Raw genomic sequence first — 19,159 nt, 5'->3', positions numbered from 1 at the left:
AGGCCACCGCAGCTGTGCTTTTATGCCAAACCCATAGCAGGAACCTCAGGGAGGTGAACAGGGAGGTGAAGCGCAGCAGGGCCAAGCTGCTGCTCGCCACGTGCATGCAGGAAAGCGTTCAGTGCAGTTCCCAGCCATAATTAAAGTTTTTTTTTTTTTTTTTCAGCTTTGCACGAAGGATAACTTTCACCTTTTCGGAACAGAGGTGCTCTAAAGTAAGTTGACCTTGCCGTCGTAACACGAAGAAAAAGAAGCCCATCACTCACACACTGTTACCAGACTCAAACTGCTTTATTTCAACACACACGCACGCACAAAGTAGTAAACTGAGAGAAGAAGGAAGATGGCGCGCATGCTTCGCATGTTATCACCTACAACGAGAGGTATAAGTTCGGTGGCAGTAGGTGAAAGAAGAGGAAGAAAGAAAACCAAGAGAGGGGGCGACAGTCGCGCACTGCATGTTTCACATGGGCGGTACCTGGCCACCTCCCATCTTCATGGCCATCTTTGCCATGATATTCTTAATCTTCGGGTTGGACTGGTACTTGCCGATGTTCATCGGGTTGCGACTGATGTCCTGGAATGCAGCAGCCACTTCCGGATCCTGCCGAGTGAACGTGGCGGCGAAAACGAAAAAAAAAAAAAAAAAAAGTCGGTAACGGGTCAGCGATGAACATCACACTTCGAACCATGGTGGAAGGAAAAGGATACAGAAGGCCCTGGCGTCTCTTTTAGGCAAGCATACAAACAACACGACACCATCTTTCTTGGCAGGCCCTCCTCATCCCATAACTATACCTTCTCCAAAGTGAGCGCGCATTTCGGTGAGGCGGCATACACGGATCTGATTACAGCGTTCGGACAAGATGACAACAAACGAATGCGTGGCTGTAATATGTGATTCTATAAGAATTACGTATTACAGCCACGCATTCGTGTCAGGATGCGGCGGTGGTTCGGTGCCAGTCGGTGGTTAGGGCGCTTGAACACTGACACCAAGGACGAGGGTTCGATCCCACCAGCGGCGGCGGCCGCTTTTCGAAGGAGACGGAAAGCAAGGCGCCCGTGTTCTGTTCAGTGTCAGTGCACGTTAAAGGTGGCCAAAATTGCCGGAGTCCTTCACTACGGCGTCTCTTATAGTCGCTTTATGACTTTAAACCCTACACACCAAAAAAATACTTTTCTTTTTCCTTCCACCATGGCTCGGCCAAAGTTCCGCCAGCCATCCCTGCCCAAAGTGAACAGCAATTCTTGAGGACACCTTGCAAGTACTTCAATAACTGGAGTACCTAACTGGTGCACGGTGTCCTGGAAGAATTTATTTTACGAACGCGAAATAAAGGGTCAGAATTTAGCTTTAGCCCACTGACTCTTACGCGCCATAGAGGAGGTGAAGCGTGGGGAAGTTTGAGTAAGCTTGAGCAATGTGACTACCGCAGTTAGACTCGTTAAAAAAAAAAAAAAAAAAAAAAACACTCCAATCATGGTGTGAACCAATAGAAACAGAACAAAAATTCATGTGTAGTATGCACACCTCTGCGAATATGTAATGTTGCGCGGATTTTATCACAGCAAACCTAAACGATTGACTAGGGACGGATTTATGAACTACTTTTGGGGAAGGCAAGACGGAGGGGCGGGCAGAGGGGATGTCGTGCCATCTCTGCCCCCCCCCCCCCTCCCTCCCCTCCCTCCCGTGATCTGCCCATGAGATTGCCCGAGGGCAGACGCACGTACGCCCCTGGGCCACACAGACTGCAAGACTGTTGTCTTTCCGATTACCTGATGTCACCGGCACTCGATAGGCACAGATGCCTTATTAGAATCGCGCGCGCGTCGCAATGTCACATACATGTCTGCACATACGTGTCCAGACGGCTCACCTGAAAAGCGGCCAGAATTTCGGGATCCTGAAGGCAGTCTCCGAGCCCGCCGGGCATGCCTCCCGGGAAGCCCGGAAAGCCGCCCATGTCGTCTTCATCCTGCAACACACAAGACGCGCGGGCCCAGTAATTAAAGCTCCGTTGCCACCAAGCCCAGCACGGGAGCCTACGGGAGCCGGCACTTGGGCGCCACGCGTCGAATGCGTTGCGCGAAATTCCAGGACCGCGCGAAGGCGCAAGGAACGTGCCGGTACTAAAACGGTAAGAGCGCGAATATACTGCTGTCCCTATGCATGACCAAATAAACGTTCGGAATCAGGCATGACGCTTCGGCACCCGAAAGGTGCCTCCATGCTTCTGCTCAGCGACACAATCGCCACATCGCCCGGGACGATGCTGCTTGTGGCACGCTAAAGCCACAAACTCAATAGCGCGCCTTCTTCACGAGACGGTTCGATGTGCCAGCCATATTGGCCGTTTTGCTCGCTACGTCAATGCACTCAAACAAACGGCAGCCGCCTACGTCAAAAATGAAGTCAGGAACGTTCAACGCACAGCCAAAGAAGCCATACGGATTCACTGATCGCGAAGAGGTTTTGGTTGCTGTTTTATTTTTTGCTTTTAACAAGAGATTACTGACGCTGCTAGAGCATGCAATTTTACTTCTCATTCCGCCATGACACTTGGCCTGACGAAACTTGGTCGACCTCTTTGAGTAAAGAGAAAAAGAGAGAGAGAGAGAGAGAGAGAGAGAGAGAGAGAGAGAGAGAGAGGAGAGAGAGAAAGAGAGAGAGAGAGAGAGAGAGAGAGAGAAAAAAAAAAGGAACGATGTAGGTGAAAAGAAAGCGCCTGGATTGCACGCAGCCAGAGTGGGCAGCTGTGAGCAGTGGAGGTCGCACGTACCTGTTCCTGTTGCTGCTGCTGTGCTTTGTACTTGCGCTCCTGTTCCTCGCGCGCCTTGCGCACCCTCTCGGCACGCTCCTTGAGCTCGCGCTCCTCACGCTTGCGCTCCCACTTGCGCCGGTGCTCCTGCAACTTCTTGGCCTGCGCGCACACAAAAAGACGCAACAGGCGTCAACAGGCGGTTTCGCTGCACTACGCAAAATAATAATAATAACAATAATAGTAATATCCCCTCATTGCAGCAGCACCGCTTGACGAACCGAGAAAACCCGCACGCGTGCACTATACAAGGGAGATGCGCCACTTTACGCGAGGACGAACAAGGAAGCGAAATGTAACACATGATATGACATCACATGAAGATAAGACGGTTAGTCATGAATGTGTATGTATGATGAATGACAAGTGGTATACAAATGTCATGTCCTGTGAGTCATTATAGTTTAATCATAGTAACTTCTCATGAGTCAGTCAGATTGCAGATCCAATGTGCACGATAATGGACCCTGCGGGGATTCACACGAATCCCCTGCCCCCACTATAACGGCAGCGCGTACTCTGGCCTCCTTAGTGTCACTGCCTCCTTGTCTCCCGCAGTGACACTAACACGATTTTCCCCTTTTCTTCCCGCCGTAACCTGGAGACCTTCTCTTCCAGGTCCGAGACGATGAGCGCGCCGGACGCAACGCAACTCTTTCGGGGTGGTGCGGTTGATCGCGCACGTGCGCGGTTCATGATTTCCGCTGGTGAGACCACCGCCCGGTCATAAGCGCGAAGCCACGCCAGGTGAGCAGAACACTCCTCTCACCTCCTTGCGTGTGCTCCCCCTTTTGGTGGGTTTTCATATCACCCCCGTATGCGAGCGGGACGTTCGCTCGCTACGACGGTTGCATTTGAGTGTTGAGTCCTTGCCGTGTACTCGAGCATAATAGAGCCTGTTCGAGTACGTAACTCGGTGCTTGCCCCCTCTGGCCCAAACCCGCCGTCGACTTCTGGCACCGCGGGTTGGGGGTCACAGCTGTCTGCCAGGGCAGGCACGCCGGGGCTAGAGGGCGACTGTAGCGTCAGCCCCCTCTGGCATATTATCCTAAGAGTAACCCCCATAATTCAGTCATGCACACTGAATCTCCGATCTGACTGACACATAACACGACTAGTGTCTAGTCATGACTCAAATGTGCTAAGTCATGAGACTCTAGGAGCTACTAGAGAGCAGCCAACGCACATGCTTTCGCATTTCTCCAATGTAGACTTCTGCAGTGCTCTAAAAGTTTTTGCTCATACTGCTCACGGGAAATGACCCCAAAGGAGTTTTTTACACACAACACACACAGGCCTTCCGGGCGCATGCGAAAAAGAAATTCACGAAATACCATAACAATGTGCAGAAAATGAAACAGAGCTCAAGAGGAAAAGAAATCTGTCACCATTTCTCGCGAAAAGCTGACAGTATACCATGCTCAAGCAGCTATAGCCGCTGTCCCGATGCGTGATGTGTGAGATGCAGGAGGACGAAGTTGAACGTGTACACTACAAACTTTGGCGAATGCGGTGGCCTCTTCTCCTCCGCCACATCGAGTCATGGTACATCTGGCACCCAGCGGCGACAGTTGACAAGAACCCGCGAAAGCTGCCCTCCGCATACAGCAATGGACGGCAACTTGAAGACAGAGAGAACTGCGACGCGTAACTGGCTACCAAAATTCACATCTGCCGCCAGGAGCAGTCAAACTAGTGCCCGAAGCGACCAGCTGTTTTGACTCTCCCCTATACTACGAGAATAACCCACAACGCCCTAAAGGTCTATAGATACACTGCGGTACGGTAGAGTGTGGTATCTGGTATTATCCCTCGGCGCTGCGGTTCAACAAATTTTGGCTCTCTTGCGTCAAACAGCACGCACTTTCAAATAACCCGCGCTCTAGGCAACGGCCCCAGAGCCATCAATCAATAGAGAGATTTAGCTTACCGTGATCCGCGATCCGCCACCGTGGCTCTCTACCGTGCGTGGGCGGGGCGGTCAAGCTGATTGGTCCCGACGCGCAGGTCTGTGTGCCGACATCCAGTATGTGGCGCCATCTGTCGGCGTCAAGGGGGGTCTGGGCATGCGCAGTGGAACGCGCGGTGGCGGATCCCAGAAGCGGATCGCTGATCACGGTAAGCTAAAACTCTCTAATAGAGAGTTTTAGCTTACCGTGATCCGCCACCGCGCAGTGCATGCCCAAACCCCCTTGACGCCGATAGATGGCGCCACATACTGGATGTCGGCACACAGACCTGCCGCGTCGGGACCAATCAACTTGAGCGCCCCACGCGCGGTAGAGAGTCACGGTGGCGGATCGCGGATCACGGTAGGCTAAATCTCTCTAATGGCGCCTGTCCCGCCTACGCCGCGGTGCTCTCGCCGCTGCTCACCGTTCCAGCCCGCGGACAGAGAGGGTCACGTAGCAGTGGAACCTCCAATTTACGGCGCAGAAGTGTTGCTATTACTAGCGGCCGGTTAAAAATCTACGATTGTAGGCGCCTAAATGTAATAGTTAAAAATCAATTATCAGAAATAAGTTAACATCACCGACTTTTTCTCTGATGTCCGCCAACACTGTGCTGCGGAAGCCGTATGAAGGACGGCGTAGTGGAGGACTCCGAATTAACTCCGACCCACCTAGAGTTATTCAACGTCCGCCGACATTGCACGGAACTTTGTGCCGTTCAACGCCTCGGCAGCCGACCGCCATTGAATGCACCGACTGGCAGCGGGCCTTGTGTACACACCGCGTCGTTTGTGGCGCAAGTTGACTGACAGCGCTCCAGCGTCAGCTACCTCTGTCCTGTTCCACGCTGTCTGCCGATTCGAAATCTCTGCCGTGTCGTGGCGACGACGTGCAGTGCATCAAACAGAATCTTTCTAAGCACAACGTAACGTTCACCGCAGCCATTTTTCAAGTACTATTAACTGCGCGCACTGCGAGACATTAGCGAACTAGGGCAAAATTATTACCCCTTTCTTTTCTCCCGAAAGCCACTACGTCCCTTAGGCCCGACACTGTATCTCGTATTAGTTATTAGAAAAACAGCATCCGAGGAATCGAACTGCTGACACACCTAGAAAGGTGCGCCTCACAAGTGAACAAAACTGAGGAGGCGTCACGCTCTACAGTCATAGCATTCATGCGTGCCAATACAACGAAAGCGTCTGTCAACAACAAAAGCGAAAACGGGCACAAATGTAGCAATGGAAACGGCGAAACAACTAAAAAATAAAATAACATTCTTCTTTGCGTCTTCCCAAGCACAGCGCAGGGCGCTTTTGGAGTATGTACCAGGAAATCCCAAGGCTCTGCAGTAAGCAAGCGCTATACAGGTCCCCTCACCCGAGAGAAAACTGCATCCAAATGAGCCGCACTGCACGACCCGAAACCAAACCCGGTAACCTGCACACTTCTGACAAAAGCTGAGCGTTTTTCTTTTTTTTTTTTTCGTCGCACGTTCCGCTCGCTCTCTCTCCCAACGGGCCCGCGAACCTGTATCCCCTCAAGTCGGAGCGCTCGCGAGTTTGTTTTTGCGGCTCAAAATCCGAAACTCTGTCGACAGCTGGCAGAGCGAACACGCACGCGCCTCTGCTTCCGCAAACACCTCGGGTCGAAACTTACAAGCCAAAGTCGACACTCGGGAAAACAACAGAGCCAGCCCACACAGCGCCCGCGCAATACGGCAAAGCACTGGTACACAGTATACAGGCCCATGGAACTCCAAGACTGCAGTAAGCAAGCGTTATGCAGATCCCCTTATACCCTTAAAAATAAATAAAAAGAGAAGTCGAAGCACTGTATGAAGTATACGCTGGCAGCTTCTAGAACTTGCGTAAAAAAGCTAGTCACCAGGTCACTTTCACACCCTTGCTTCTTCATCGAAATAAATATCGTGGTACAGCCCGACTAATCTACAAGAACAAATACGTGTAAACGTAGAATTCCATCTTAATCAGCTTTTGTGGTCACTTTTGAGCCATAAAAGGAGCTTTTTTTTCTCCTCTAAAAGTATTTGCTCTGTTTTGCCTCTACAGAACACCGCAAGAGTCCCACAATCACGGAGGCCACTCATACCATGTCACAAAACAACCGACGTAGAGAGAAATAGGAAAAGGCCATAATTTTTCTTCCGTCGTGCGACAGACAAAATGTCGGCGATGCAGTGAGCAGCGGCGCTCAATGCCTCGGAAGAAGCAGCGGGCGAGGGGGAAAGGACAGTGCAACACACTGCCGCTGTACTGATGCGAGAGGAAAAAAAGCCAAACACATTCCAGCGTCCCGAGTGGGACACACCTGAGAGCCACGGTTGGAGGAGAAAGCAGCGGACGGCTAAAACGAACAACACAACGCCGCTTCGTCCGCTGGGCAAAGGAAAAAGGAGGAGGAGAGGAAGGGGGGCGGGACGCCATACATCCGACGAGCCTGGCAGGGGACCAAGGGTCGGGGTCCCAAACTTAGGCACCCACCCCTTTCTCGCACTGCTCCTCGCCCGATCCCATCGCGCAGCTAGCGAGCGAGCGAGGGAGGGAGGCGGAAGGTGGGAGGGAGGGAGCTGGCAGAGCTCGAATCCGGAGCTCGCCTCGCTGTGCAGCACAGCGCGGGCGACGGGACGAAACCAGGGCCTGAGAGCTCCGCGGGGACCTGGGGTAGGGTTTGGTCGCCGACTGTGTGAGGACGAAGAGGCGGCAGGTGCAGCACGACCTGCTGTGCCGTAGATCGACTCAAGTGACGAGGAATCGACGAACGCCGGGGGAGGAGTGAGGACTACGAGAAGAGCGGCGGCAGCGGCGACGCTGCAGAAGAGGCCCCAGCATGGCACCGACGGCGGACGAGCAGAAGGTCAGCTTGGATGCCCGGGGCGTGCTCATCATGCTGGTCGCCCTCGGAGGCATCATCGGCCTCTGGGTGAACGGTGAGTGCGCGCCACCCGTCGCCGCCCGAGACACGGGCCTGTTGACCTCCTCGGAATAGACGCAAGGTCGCCATCGCCGCTGCTGTTCACCGTCCGCGGCTGGGTATCTAGGTCGAACACAGTTCGAGCTTTGAAAGCCTAACGGCAGCCTTGTGCTGATCGTCGGGCCGCGATAGCGATGTCTTTGCGTACATACAGCGTAGTTTTTGCAGCATTCCAAACTTCACGCGGGTTCTCGTAAAAACTTAAAGCAGGGTTCAAAAGATGTCGACAGAATAAGACCATTACCTATGTACCTTTTACCTCGTTAAAACAGCACAAAAACAATCACCCCCGATTCGAACAACTCGCAACAATAGGGGTGCCCGATTTGAACGCCGCGCGCTTTCGGGTGCGTGCTGTCATGATGCGCCCACGAACGCACGCGTGTGGCAACGACGCGCGCGAGCACACTGGCGCAATCTGACAAAACGCCAAACGAAACTGCCTTCCGCGTAGCCCTTGAGAGCGTCACGAAAGGAATAGACCAGCAACATGATGTACGACCAACTTGTCAATCAGCTCCACCAAGCGAACTGATCGATGAGCCAATGCCAGAACAGCATATTGGGCTTGTTGGTAATTCATTACTACAGGAATCTCGTTGTGTTGTAACCTTCTTTCATGCTACCGTTACGTTGTTTGCGCTGTTCACCTATAACGAGCTAATGCCGGCACTGGATATGCATGCATACTAGCAAAAAATAAATAAAGAAAAAAAATGCGCGGTCGGACTATAGTAGATTGCCACCTTTGTTTGGTTTGGTTTTGGGATTTAACGTCTCAAAGCGACTCAGGGTATGAGAAACGCCGTAGTGGAGGGCTCCAGAAATTTCGACCACCTGGGGCTCTTTAACGTGCACTGACATCGCGCAGCACACGGGAGCCTAGCTTTTCGCCTCCATCGAAAAGCGGCCGCCGAGGCCGGGATTCGATTCCACATTCTCGGGCACAGTAGTCGAGCGCCCCACCCGCCATCTTTGAATTCCACTAAAATTATAATGGGCATCACACGATGCATATACGAACTACACAAAAAGCAGCTGTAATCAAATCAGTACAACAGCCGAGCCAAAATACGATCGTTGCGGAAGCACGCACTGATCACAGAAAGTACACGGCAGCCGACAGTACGAAACCTTCTTAACTTTCAGCACCCTTATTTCAATGCTACTCCACCTCGGCCGTGGTGGCTCAGTGGTTGTGGCGCGAGTGCTGAAGCCAAGGTCGCGGGTTCAATGGTGGTTTTCAAAGCAAGCGAAACGCAAGGCGCCCGTATACTGTGCGATGCCGTTAAAGAACTCCAGGTGGTCGCTATTCTGCAGGACTCCTCCATTACGACGTCCCTCTCAGCCTAATTCGCTTTTAAACGTTAAACCTAAAACCAAAATAAACCTATTAATTCCACGGCAGCTGTCCTCTTTCCGGCCCTAACGAACTCGTATAGGCGCCCGCCCGCGACAGATCTGTTTCCCGCAAAGAAGCGTCTGTTAAGGCCAGGTGCATAAGCAGCACTCTTCTATACACGTCCACCGGCTGCAAAACACCCTCGCCATTCACCAATGACCACCGTGGAACTGTCCAAGCCGCAACCGGACCATCTGAGACACATGTGCTCGGAGCATCCGGAGGCGAAGACCTGTCCAAATCCCGATGATGCGCAATGCTATCTTCCTGGCCACGTGCCAAGGTCAGTCCTGATCGGAACCGACTGTCGCCCGGGCGCTCGAAAAGCTCTCCCTCGTGAGGCGTCGCATACGCACGTCGGCCAGCGGGCGCCAATGGAAAACACACGAGGTGCCGAAAGAGGGCTTCTTAGTCATCGAAACGGACACGTCCCGTTGAACCACGGCGTGGCCGCTGACGCCGGGCGTGTCTCGCCGGCCATTCCGCATGCAAGGGCAGTGCGCGCGGGCGGCTTTCGCCGTCATCACCGCGTGCGGCAAGGGGAGACACTAGGAGACACTCCGTCCTGTGCGGCGGCGCTTAACGCTATAAATACGCCCCCGACGCCCAAAAATAAAGCGCCCCGCCACTTGTTCATGGTAAGCGGTGGCGCTAAATGCCGCGCCGCGGTTCCCCTGACCGAGAACAGCACCGACTAATCAAGGCATGTACGACAAGAACATCCACTATCCTGGCGCGCTTGCTCGCTCGGCGACGGACTTCGCCAGACATGGTCAGGGGAACATGGGGAAACCGCGCGCCACGCAATCACAATGTCGATGTAGGTCACGATGCGTCGCTGCACTCTCTCTCTAAACGGTTATGGGTACCTCCAAGAAATAAGGGCCGAAGACGGCGCAGACACATCAGCCCGGATGCAGGCTCCGCCCACTCTCATGCTGCGCTGGCAATGGAAGGCAGAAGCGGAGTGTCAATCAGAGCAGTGAGGTGAAAACAGGGGGAAAGACCTAAACGTGATTTCATTCCATTTCCTGGCCCGTCAGTCGGCTGTTCACATAAGAGTACGGAACGCAGCAGCCATGTAAATATGTAAGAACAGCGGCCTTACACTTGCACTGTCGCGAATAGCTCCAGTGTGCCAATGTATACGATACCAGACTAGCAAGTTATACACAAAGTAAAGCAGTGCGGCATGCAGACAACCTAACCCTTCTTCCACTGAATGGGCAGACGCACTATCAAGGGCTAGGAGTGAGTATAAGCTCTTAACAAATGGCTGGCGTAGGTCCAACCGCAAACAAGCCTGCCGTGAACGCCTGATCAAGGCACCCTCCGCACGAGCCTTTCACGCATGAGCCGAAGTGAAACCTCCCAGCTGTCAGCGCCCTACGTAGCGCTTCGCCCGCTATTACTCAATGCGCTAACACTATGTATTACAATTTTTTTTTCGATCTCTCTATGCAATGGCCATAAGGGCATCAGGGTACGAGGAAAATAAGGAGGTTAAGCTCCGCCTACGCTTCGGCCAAAGTATAGGGGAATCCCCCAAGGTGGAGTAGATTTGCAAAAAGGGATTGATTACTCATTGGCAACCACCTAAGCGCGGCTAAAAAGCAAAACTTGCCCACATCCCACTTTCTGTGTTAGCCGACTGAGTGGACAAGTGGAAGCCGACGCAACCCAAAGCTCGGTCCGATTCGTAAGTGGCCACTTACACCTCGAAGTACGAGCGGACGAGTTGATCCACGACCTCCCATTGCTCTCGCTTTTTGCATGTCACAGTTACGTTATTCCGGAAATTTCCAAAGCTCCTTTCACACCCTCCCACTCTCGGCCTCTCCCGCTAACGCCTTCTTTCTGTGGTATACAAAGACATCCAAATATGCTATCAAATCTAATAAACGGCATTTGGTGACACTATCGCCGCATATCCGGCAGCAAAAAAATCGAATTATTGCTGAGATCCTGCAATAAAAAGTTGTTTTTTTTTTTTTTTTTTTTTTTTTTGTTCCCGCCGGTCGAATTCAAACTGTTTTCTGCTACTACGTAGTAGGGTAGGATGACGCACAATATGACGCAAAGGGAGACTCCGTGATTGCTGGCGCGCGGGGAGCGGAGAATACTTCGCAGGTGCGTGCCGAGTGATCTTCATTCGATACGCACTTAGGGTAGGCGCATCTGCTGCTCCGAGCTAGTATTTCTGGCGCCGCAGGCCCAACCCAAACTATCCGAGCACGCACGAAGTGCCTGAGCCGGAACATAACCGAAACTGAAGTAGACGCCTGTAGCGCTGTGTTAGCTGAGAGACTAGCGGCTTCTACCGACAAGCGGACGAAATGAGTATATTTTTATATTTGCCTTGCAACATTTAAGTTGTCTTTTCGCCGTCGTTTACGAGTGATAAAAGCATGTTATCATATTCGAGACAAAACCGACTACCGCATTCAAACGGTCAACGTAATTCGCATTTGTCAGCCTCCGGGATCCCTTGCGCGTCACGTGATTTGCAGTTACGAGCCTCGGCCGTTTCGGCTTTGGTGGCGATACCTGTATTCCTGTTCTTCCTCTTTACTACCTTATAACAGCTGTTTTCCGTAAGAGTGGCTTTTCTGTAACCAGGAACTGGCATTCTATCGATGCAAGCCCACTTTATTTTTCTCTTTAGTATCCCTTTAACGTCCTAAAGCGATGTCCACTGTGAAGGATGCCATAGCGGAGGGCTCCGGGAATTTAGAGCAACCGGTGCTCCCTAACACCCACTGATATCGCGTATAACACATGCGTTACAGCTCCAATGAAACGTGACTGCCGCAGACGGGACCAAACTCGCACCTAAGGGCTTAGCAGTCAAGCGCCTTAACCAATGGCCCCCGCAGTGGGGCGTCAGCGGCTGAACACAGAGCTAGTGCTACATTCGACAGGACCGTGCGAACGATTTTGTCCCGAGGAGGCTCGAAAGGGGTCTGACAGTAATACTGGACAAAGACCTGGCACAAGCCAATACGTGAGCCCATCTAGACGTGGCATGGTAAGCTCGTTATAACTGTGTTTGCTACGAGTGTGATGCGTCCAGCACTGTCACAGAAAGCAGCCGAATATACCTAAATGTGTTAGTAACAGTTGAATCGCAGCGAATTACTATATGCTTCAAAGTGAACGAATGCAGGAATAATGAGATTGCCTTGTATTTCTTTTCGCTTGCAGAGTTCACGATGTCGGAGGACAACTACCCCGGTAAGGTCATTTCTTACTCTCAGGAACATCGACCTACGTAGCACAATGACCTTATGAACTCCTGGCTCTGACAAGGTTCTATATGTATTCTCTGCGCATGAAGTAAGCAAAAGCGACACGTCCATAGCACGGTGAAAGCAGAAGCATTTACGTGGTACACATGAATAACAACGCTGACGTCAACATCTGAGAGTTATAAGTTCCTTTGCAGATAAGAGTCGCAGCAGACCGAACACCTCTCGAGAGTGCAAATAGGGGGCACATTTCACCATGCAATGATAGCTGCTGCATGCAAATGCACCCTTTACATTTTTCGATACCCTACTTCACCAGGCACTGCAGTATAGTTTGAGTTCCTTTACTTGAAAAACGACATAAAAGTGATGCAATTCATGCACAAACAAATATATCGAAATAAAAGGTCACGAAAGAGTCTGTCGTCCCTAAATCTATAGACAAAAAACAACAACATAGAATTACACAGGTGCATCACATTGGCCGCTGGAGCTGGCAACGTTTGCAGAAAGGCAGCTCGTGCTTTTCATCACTCTATAGTCAGTATGCAAGGAACAACATTTGATGAGTAAAAATAAATCAGTAATGGTGCTCTGAAAACTGTACAATAACCAATTTTACAGCTGACCGAAAATCATTCTTTACAATCAACGATCACATGGTCGAGCTGTCAACAGCATAGTTCGTGGCTTACGTTAAGGTGTCTTGGCCAGCAGACCGGACTGCGAGAACAGCCAGTTGCGTAACATGTCAGTGGTTTTGGCTACTACACCCTACAACAGCCGGAAAAGTAAAAGCATTTGCCTTTTATTGCTAGCAACCAGCAGAGCACGCAAGCCGCGTGTACGCCCGAGTTCGCAGGAGCCCTGTACAGCTCCGCCATGGGCATCTAGAAGGAACGGGGAGGGGAGAGTGGGCGGACCGCATCCGCACGCTCATGAGACAGTGCGATTCCCCTCTTCCTGCTTCCTCCTCCGCGACAGCGGGCTATGTGTACCAGCCGCCAAAGCGTGGCGGCGGGAAGGCATCGGAGCCTGCGGTGCGCCAGCCGCCGAAGCCCGTCCTGCTGACAGTGGAGGACTGCGGCAAGCTGGCGCTCGAGGCCGTTCGAGAGTATGTCGAACGACACCCCATCGAAAGGGACGACTCGACTGAGGAATCAACGGCCTCACGCGACGACGAGGACAAGGCTGCCACCAGGTGAGTTGAGCCGTTTCTATGCGTCATCCTTTTAAGCCGCGCAGGCTGCTCGTAGCAATGCCTGAAATGAGCTATCCATTCCAAAACGCAAATTCCATAACTGTTGAGAGGAGTTGGGCAGGCAAAACTCGGGCTGACTACCTGGTTGCATGCTTCCCCTCTTTGTACAAATATTCAAGGACAAAACTCTAACTGCTTAGTGATGAATGCAGACCCAGTTTTGAAGAGTGAATTATCGAATGCCTCTCCAGCGCAGACCTCATCGCCCTGCACGGTAACATGTTGAATTGATTGTGGATAATATTGTTGCAGCTAACAAAACGCACGGCGGTAGTGTAATTACACGTGTAATGCACGTCTGAATCGGCCAACCGAGGAATTTCTAATCGTGGGCACCCATGACTACACGAGCATGTTAGGCTAGCCTAAGAAACTGGGGAGGAGAGACTGTAAAAGCACTCGCTGGAAGAATGCGGCTAGAACCATTTTTTTGCTCTTCTAATCTTTGGGCCGGGATATAGTACCGGGCAGGGAAAGAACTGGGAGGCCGTCACAAGTGCCTTTCCGTTGCAGTGAGGAAGAGCCTGCAGTACTGGACGAGTTCCGCAGCCGAGCCAAGCCTCCGGACGAGGACGCCCGAGCAGCAGTCTCATCAGAGGAAGAACACGACGAGGAACCGCCCAAGAAGCAGGCCGTCGAGAGCGAGGAGGTAAAGGTCAAGCCAAAAAAGGCCAAGACGCAGGCGCCGGCAAAGAAAACTGCCAAGAAAGCCAAGAAGAGCACAGCCTAGGTCGCAGGGAACCCACTAACGGTCAACGCCCCTTGCCACCTTCCTTTACTCACACGCCCTCAGCCCTCTCTCCAACCCATGCCAAATGAACACCAGCTTTAAATTCCGATAACCAATTCCCGACCGTCTTTCAGTCACACCTAAAGTGCTCAGGTTGTGTAGGCAGCATGGCGTCCCCTGTCGTTCAGACTTGAAGTGAGGAAATGCGCGTCTGTTTGAGGTATCACTGCCCGTTTGTGTGAAGAGGCTGCACTGTTGTTGCCTGCAGCGATGTATGCTATACAATAACGTTAAATAAAATATCAAGAAAAAGAATAGGAGAGCGTATGTTTACTACTAATGCGTTTATTTGTAGAGAAAATTGGCGGTGTCTTCACACTCTACAGAGAACCGTGCACTTGCGCACTTGCGTACTTAACGCTCAATTACCAATTTCGATATCATGTTATAACATGTAAAAAAAAGAAAATACTGTCCGGTTTTTTCAATGCCCTGCAGCTTTTCTGTGGACTCGAAACAGCAAGCATTGCTGAACTGCTGCCACAACAAAAGCTTGCAGACGTGCACTGATTCTTCGACTTGCTCTCACGAGAATCTGCGCGAGCAGCTACTGCAATCTGCGCGGGGGGAGGACCATCGGTTTCTATTTTGCAACACTGTGTCCCGACTAGCAGATCAAAGCGCCCAGAGAAGACATTGATAGTAAACTTGCTCTTTTTACTTAAGGCCTGAACCATAGTTTGAATTACGCTTTCAAAACTGAACCGCAAAAAAATAAAAGCAGATAATCGTAGCTCACGAGGACATAAACATGTCTTCACACATTATACCAGCTGGCTTGTGCGTGGTACAACCACTCGGGTGACAGCAAGCAGTATAGTACCGCACAGAGCGCGGGATGTGACTGACACCTTGGTGCTAATGCTTCAAATCGGGCCGCAGGAGGCCGACGAGGAAGGCGAATCGGCGGGACAGGAAACGGAAGAGGAAGAAAGTGCCGAGGCAGAAGTCCACGGTGCGGAGGGTGAAGAGGAGGAGAGCGGTGAGGAAGCAGCGTCGGAGGAAGAGGCCGCATCGGAGGAGGAAGAAGGCAGCGAGGAAGCAGAAGGAGAGACAGAGGAGGAAGAAGAAGCAGAGGAAGGAGAGGTGGAAGAGTCCCAGGAGCAAGCAGAAAGTGCCGAACTAGACAAGTCGGGGCCCCGGTCGCGCAAGCACATTGCCGATGTGCTCGGCTTTGCCGAGATCGGCACCGAGGAGGACAAGGAGGAAGAGGCACTCATCGAGGTCATCCTCAAGGAGCTGAAGAAGCTCTCCGTGACCGCCATCGAGCCAATGGAGAAGCTCTACAAGTTCAAGGACATCAGCAGCAGGCTGCTCGGAGGTATCTCAAACTTTGGCCTGGAATATGCATTATATTCATCGTCATCTCAGCGACGAGTCTTAAGATATAGAAACAAAAATTGTCCTGCTTAGCACCTGCAAAACATTTTTTCACGGCAGTCAGATTTGTAAGGGCCAAGCGGCTACATGGATAGCTAGGAAAAGGAACTTCCCACTGATCAGCAAACAATAAGTTTGAAGAGAAGTGCTTTGCAACCAGCAACTCTGCATGGTTATCTCTTGCCGCGCTCCGTTAAGAATCTTCTAGAAGCGCGGATGGAAGCAGAATGGCTTGATACCGTACGCGCGCGAGTAAAGCGCATTTACAGCTAGAGCAAGAATTCCTTATCCTGCTCCTTTCTCTTGCCTCAGATGCTGAGATATTCAACAAGCCTATGGCACTTTTCCTTGGGCCCTGGAGCGCCGGAAAGAGCAGCATCATAAACTACCTCCTGGGAACTGAGCACACCAAGGCAGGCCTCAAAACAGGTGCGGCATATTTGTCATCCACAATTGTTGTAAAAAAAAACGGAAGGCGAGGGACTCCCGCGAGTGACACGACCTCGATCCTGGTATCACGCAGGTCCGCAGCCGTCCGACATTGATTTCACCATTGTTCACTACACTGACAAGCTTCAGCGGCTAAGCGGCACTGAAATGGCAGCGCACTGGGCTTTCTCAAGTGTCCAGAAGTTTGGCCAAGGTTTCCTGGATCATTTCAGAGGCCTCGGCTTGCCTCATCCACTGCTGCAAAAGGTACGCTTATTCTTCAGCGCGGCACAAGGAACGATAATGGCAGGCACTAGCTCCTTAGAACGAAATTTAAAAGGCTAACATACACTAAGCTAACAGTCGCCGTGCGCCGCGTTTGTCTTTCAGGTGACCATCGTGGACACACCCGGCATTCTCGATAAGCGCAAGATAGAGAACTACCCTTTCAACGACGCCTTTCAATGGTTTATTGACCGCGCCGACGCCATCTATGTCGTGTTCGACCCCAGTAAGCTCGAGATAGGGGAGGAAATGGCGGCCCTCCTCGACCAACTCAAGGGTCGCGAAGCCCAGATTCGCTTCATCCTTAACAAGGCAGACTTCATCCAGCCTCATGACATCATGCGCATCACGGGACAGCTGCTATGGAACGTCTCCCCGCTGCTTGGCAGCAGCGACGCCCCGGTCATCCACGTCGTGTCCATGACCTCGCGGCAGTTCCACGCCGGCGCACCCGCAGAGTTCTTCGAGGAGCAGGAGTTGGGCTTACTGGAGCACTTGCGCGAAATAATGGACGAGCGTGTCGAGAACACGATATCCTTCGCCCGCAGGCATGCTGTGCGGGTACGCAACCATGCCAAGCTGGTCGACTGCTACCTGAGCACCTTCTACAAGCAGAAGGGAATATTTGGAAGCAAAAAGAAGGTGGCAGAGCAGATTGCCAAGGACCCCAACAAGTACCACATCTTCGAAGGGCTCAGCCGGCTCAGCAATGTCAGCCGCTACGACCTTCCGGACCCCCAACTTTATTACAAGTTCTTCAAGCTGAACCCAATGTATGACTTCAAGCCCCTCACTGCCACCTGCACTTACTTCAAGGGATGCCCCCTTGACAAGCTGGACATTGCAATTGCCTACGACTTGCCACAGCTGCTGGGCAAGTACAATGACCAAACAAAACTGAAAAAGGACCATGACAAGTCCCCATCAGGACATGTTCCAGTGCCATTAACGACCGGGGAGCGACGAAGCTGAAACACCACTGCTTCAATCCCCAGATCTCTCCAAGGCTAACACCTTGGTCAACGTGGCCACGCCAAGCTGCACCTCTGCATCTAGAGTTGCTTCCTGCCAGTGACCGCACCTACTGCTTGCCAATGGCAGCAGGTCACAGGTCAGCTCCTAGGGAGCCTGTTGAATGAGCATTTATGCAAGTGATAGTGCAGCTGTCTACGACAGTGCAAAAAGTAGCTGTGCAGTGGCAGCTAACAGAGGAGGGGCAATTCACTAGATGTGGTCTTTGCAGCTTCGTAGATTGCAGCTCTGCTTTCAGCCACGAGTCAAGTACAGGACATAAGATTCTAATTGGCCATGACCTTTGTTTTCCTTTCCCTATCTGCACCCTCATAGGATGTACCACGCAAGAAAAAAAAACAAAGTCCTCGCTGCAACATCTGGCTTTTAGATGGAAAAAATTTGGTGCTGTTGTTCAATCACCCTGTTGTTTTCTTCATCGATTATCAGAACGAAAGGGACAGTTCTCGTGCACTGAAGGCCTTCCACATACAAGAGAATCAGCTTTACAATGATTAGGTCTGTGGGCGAGTAAACTATAGCAAAGAACCTTTAGCATCAATGGCATAAAAAAGATGACTACATTAAGAAAAAAGCTGCTTAGAGTGTGTTTTATGTAACCAAAGGGCAGACTGACAGGTATGTTATGGATAATTTCGTGTAGTTTCATAGAAGCATTACTTATATGCCACTGCTCAAGTCACATTATACCTTTCCGTTTCACCAATACTCTAATAGAGCGGCAGGAATATTAAATAAAGACCGACCTCCCAATGTAATAAGGCGCTTGTGAATGCTGTCCCTGTGGCACAAGTACATTTATGACTAGCAGGGCAGGTTTGTGGCCAGCTAAAATCCCGATGCACATTTATGCACAATAAAAAGCCCTTGTGTGCACAAATGCTCAAGGCACAATTCTTAGGGTGGATGCAATCCATGAAGCTTTTCCAAACAAAAAGCATGCACTCCAAGGTTCCCGCAACAAAGAAAAGGACACATTCCCTGCTGGCTGTGCTGTGTGTTCCTAACGAGAAAGAACCCAATGAATTATGTGAATTTTTTTTTTGGCCAATTCAGAGGAGAAAATAAAGCCATTTGGTAAACATACTACACGCTCACTAGAAGTACATCAGCCACTGATTCTCACCGACCTAACCGCTTCATAGTTCATTTTGAATTACGAGTTCACTCATTACTTGAACGTAACCTACATTGACAAAATCTCAGGGTTTCAGTTGGTCTAGACAACGATGCACAGTAAACTAGTTTGTTTCATGCAACTAGCCTGGTATCATGAGTAAAATGTGTTTCCACTGGCACTATCTCCAAAGAAACATTGGTGACAGAGGCTATGGGCATGTCCAAACCACTGAAAAACCACCCCAAAAGTGGTTTTAACAACATCCACTGCAAGCCTTGCAGTTTAGCTGTTTTAGCATGGATCTGTGATATGATACGGCTAAGCTGTTTGAGGTGCACAGTCCTTTTTTTTTTTCTGCATTTTCTTTAAAGGCAATAAAGACGTCCTATACAAGCCTCCAATGCTGTCATCTCATTCCAGTTTCTCATTCCATAAGCAACC

The 19,159-nt window shown here is 51.2% G+C and overlaps 2 protein-coding genes across 3 annotated transcripts in view; one reads left to right on the top strand and one right to left on the bottom strand.

The window, feature by feature from the left end:
* Positions 1-272: 272 nt before the first annotated feature.
* Positions 273-19,159, bottom strand: part of LOC146191060 (hsc70-interacting protein-like) — a 43,009-nt gene continuing 24,122 nt past the window's right edge. For both annotated transcript variants that reach the window (XM_084601504.1, XM_084601505.1), the window contains exons 10-12: positions 2,787-2,927; positions 1,884-1,982; positions 273-604 (exon numbers count right to left, since the gene is read on the bottom strand). In XM_084601504.1, coding sequence (XP_084457630.1) covers positions 464-604; positions 1,884-1,982; positions 2,787-2,927 — 381 coding nt within the window. In that variant the 3' untranslated portion in view covers positions 273-463. The remainder of the gene's footprint in view (positions 605-1,883; positions 1,983-2,786; positions 2,928-19,159) is intronic.
* On the top strand, positions 7,395-19,112 carry LOC146191061 (sarcalumenin-like). The gene is made up of 8 exons (XM_084601502.1): positions 7,395-7,727; positions 12,378-12,407; positions 13,406-13,622; positions 14,196-14,331; positions 15,355-15,793; positions 16,165-16,281; positions 16,376-16,548; positions 16,672-19,112. The coding sequence occupies exons 1-8, from the start codon at positions 7,628-7,630 to the stop codon at positions 17,536-17,538; spliced, it is 2,079 nt and encodes a 692-aa protein (XP_084457628.1). The 5' UTR covers positions 7,395-7,627; the 3' UTR covers positions 17,539-19,112.

The sequence above is a fragment of the Amblyomma maculatum genome, chromosome 4 (assembly GCF_055883805.1).
Source record: "Amblyomma maculatum isolate TAMU_Amacu chromosome 4, ASM5588380v1, whole genome shotgun sequence".
NCBI classification, from domain to species: Eukaryota; Metazoa; Arthropoda; class Arachnida; order Ixodida; family Ixodidae; genus Amblyomma; species Amblyomma maculatum.
The sequence above is the reverse complement of the archived record's forward strand: the minus strand, read 5'-3'. Positions and strand labels throughout refer to the sequence as shown.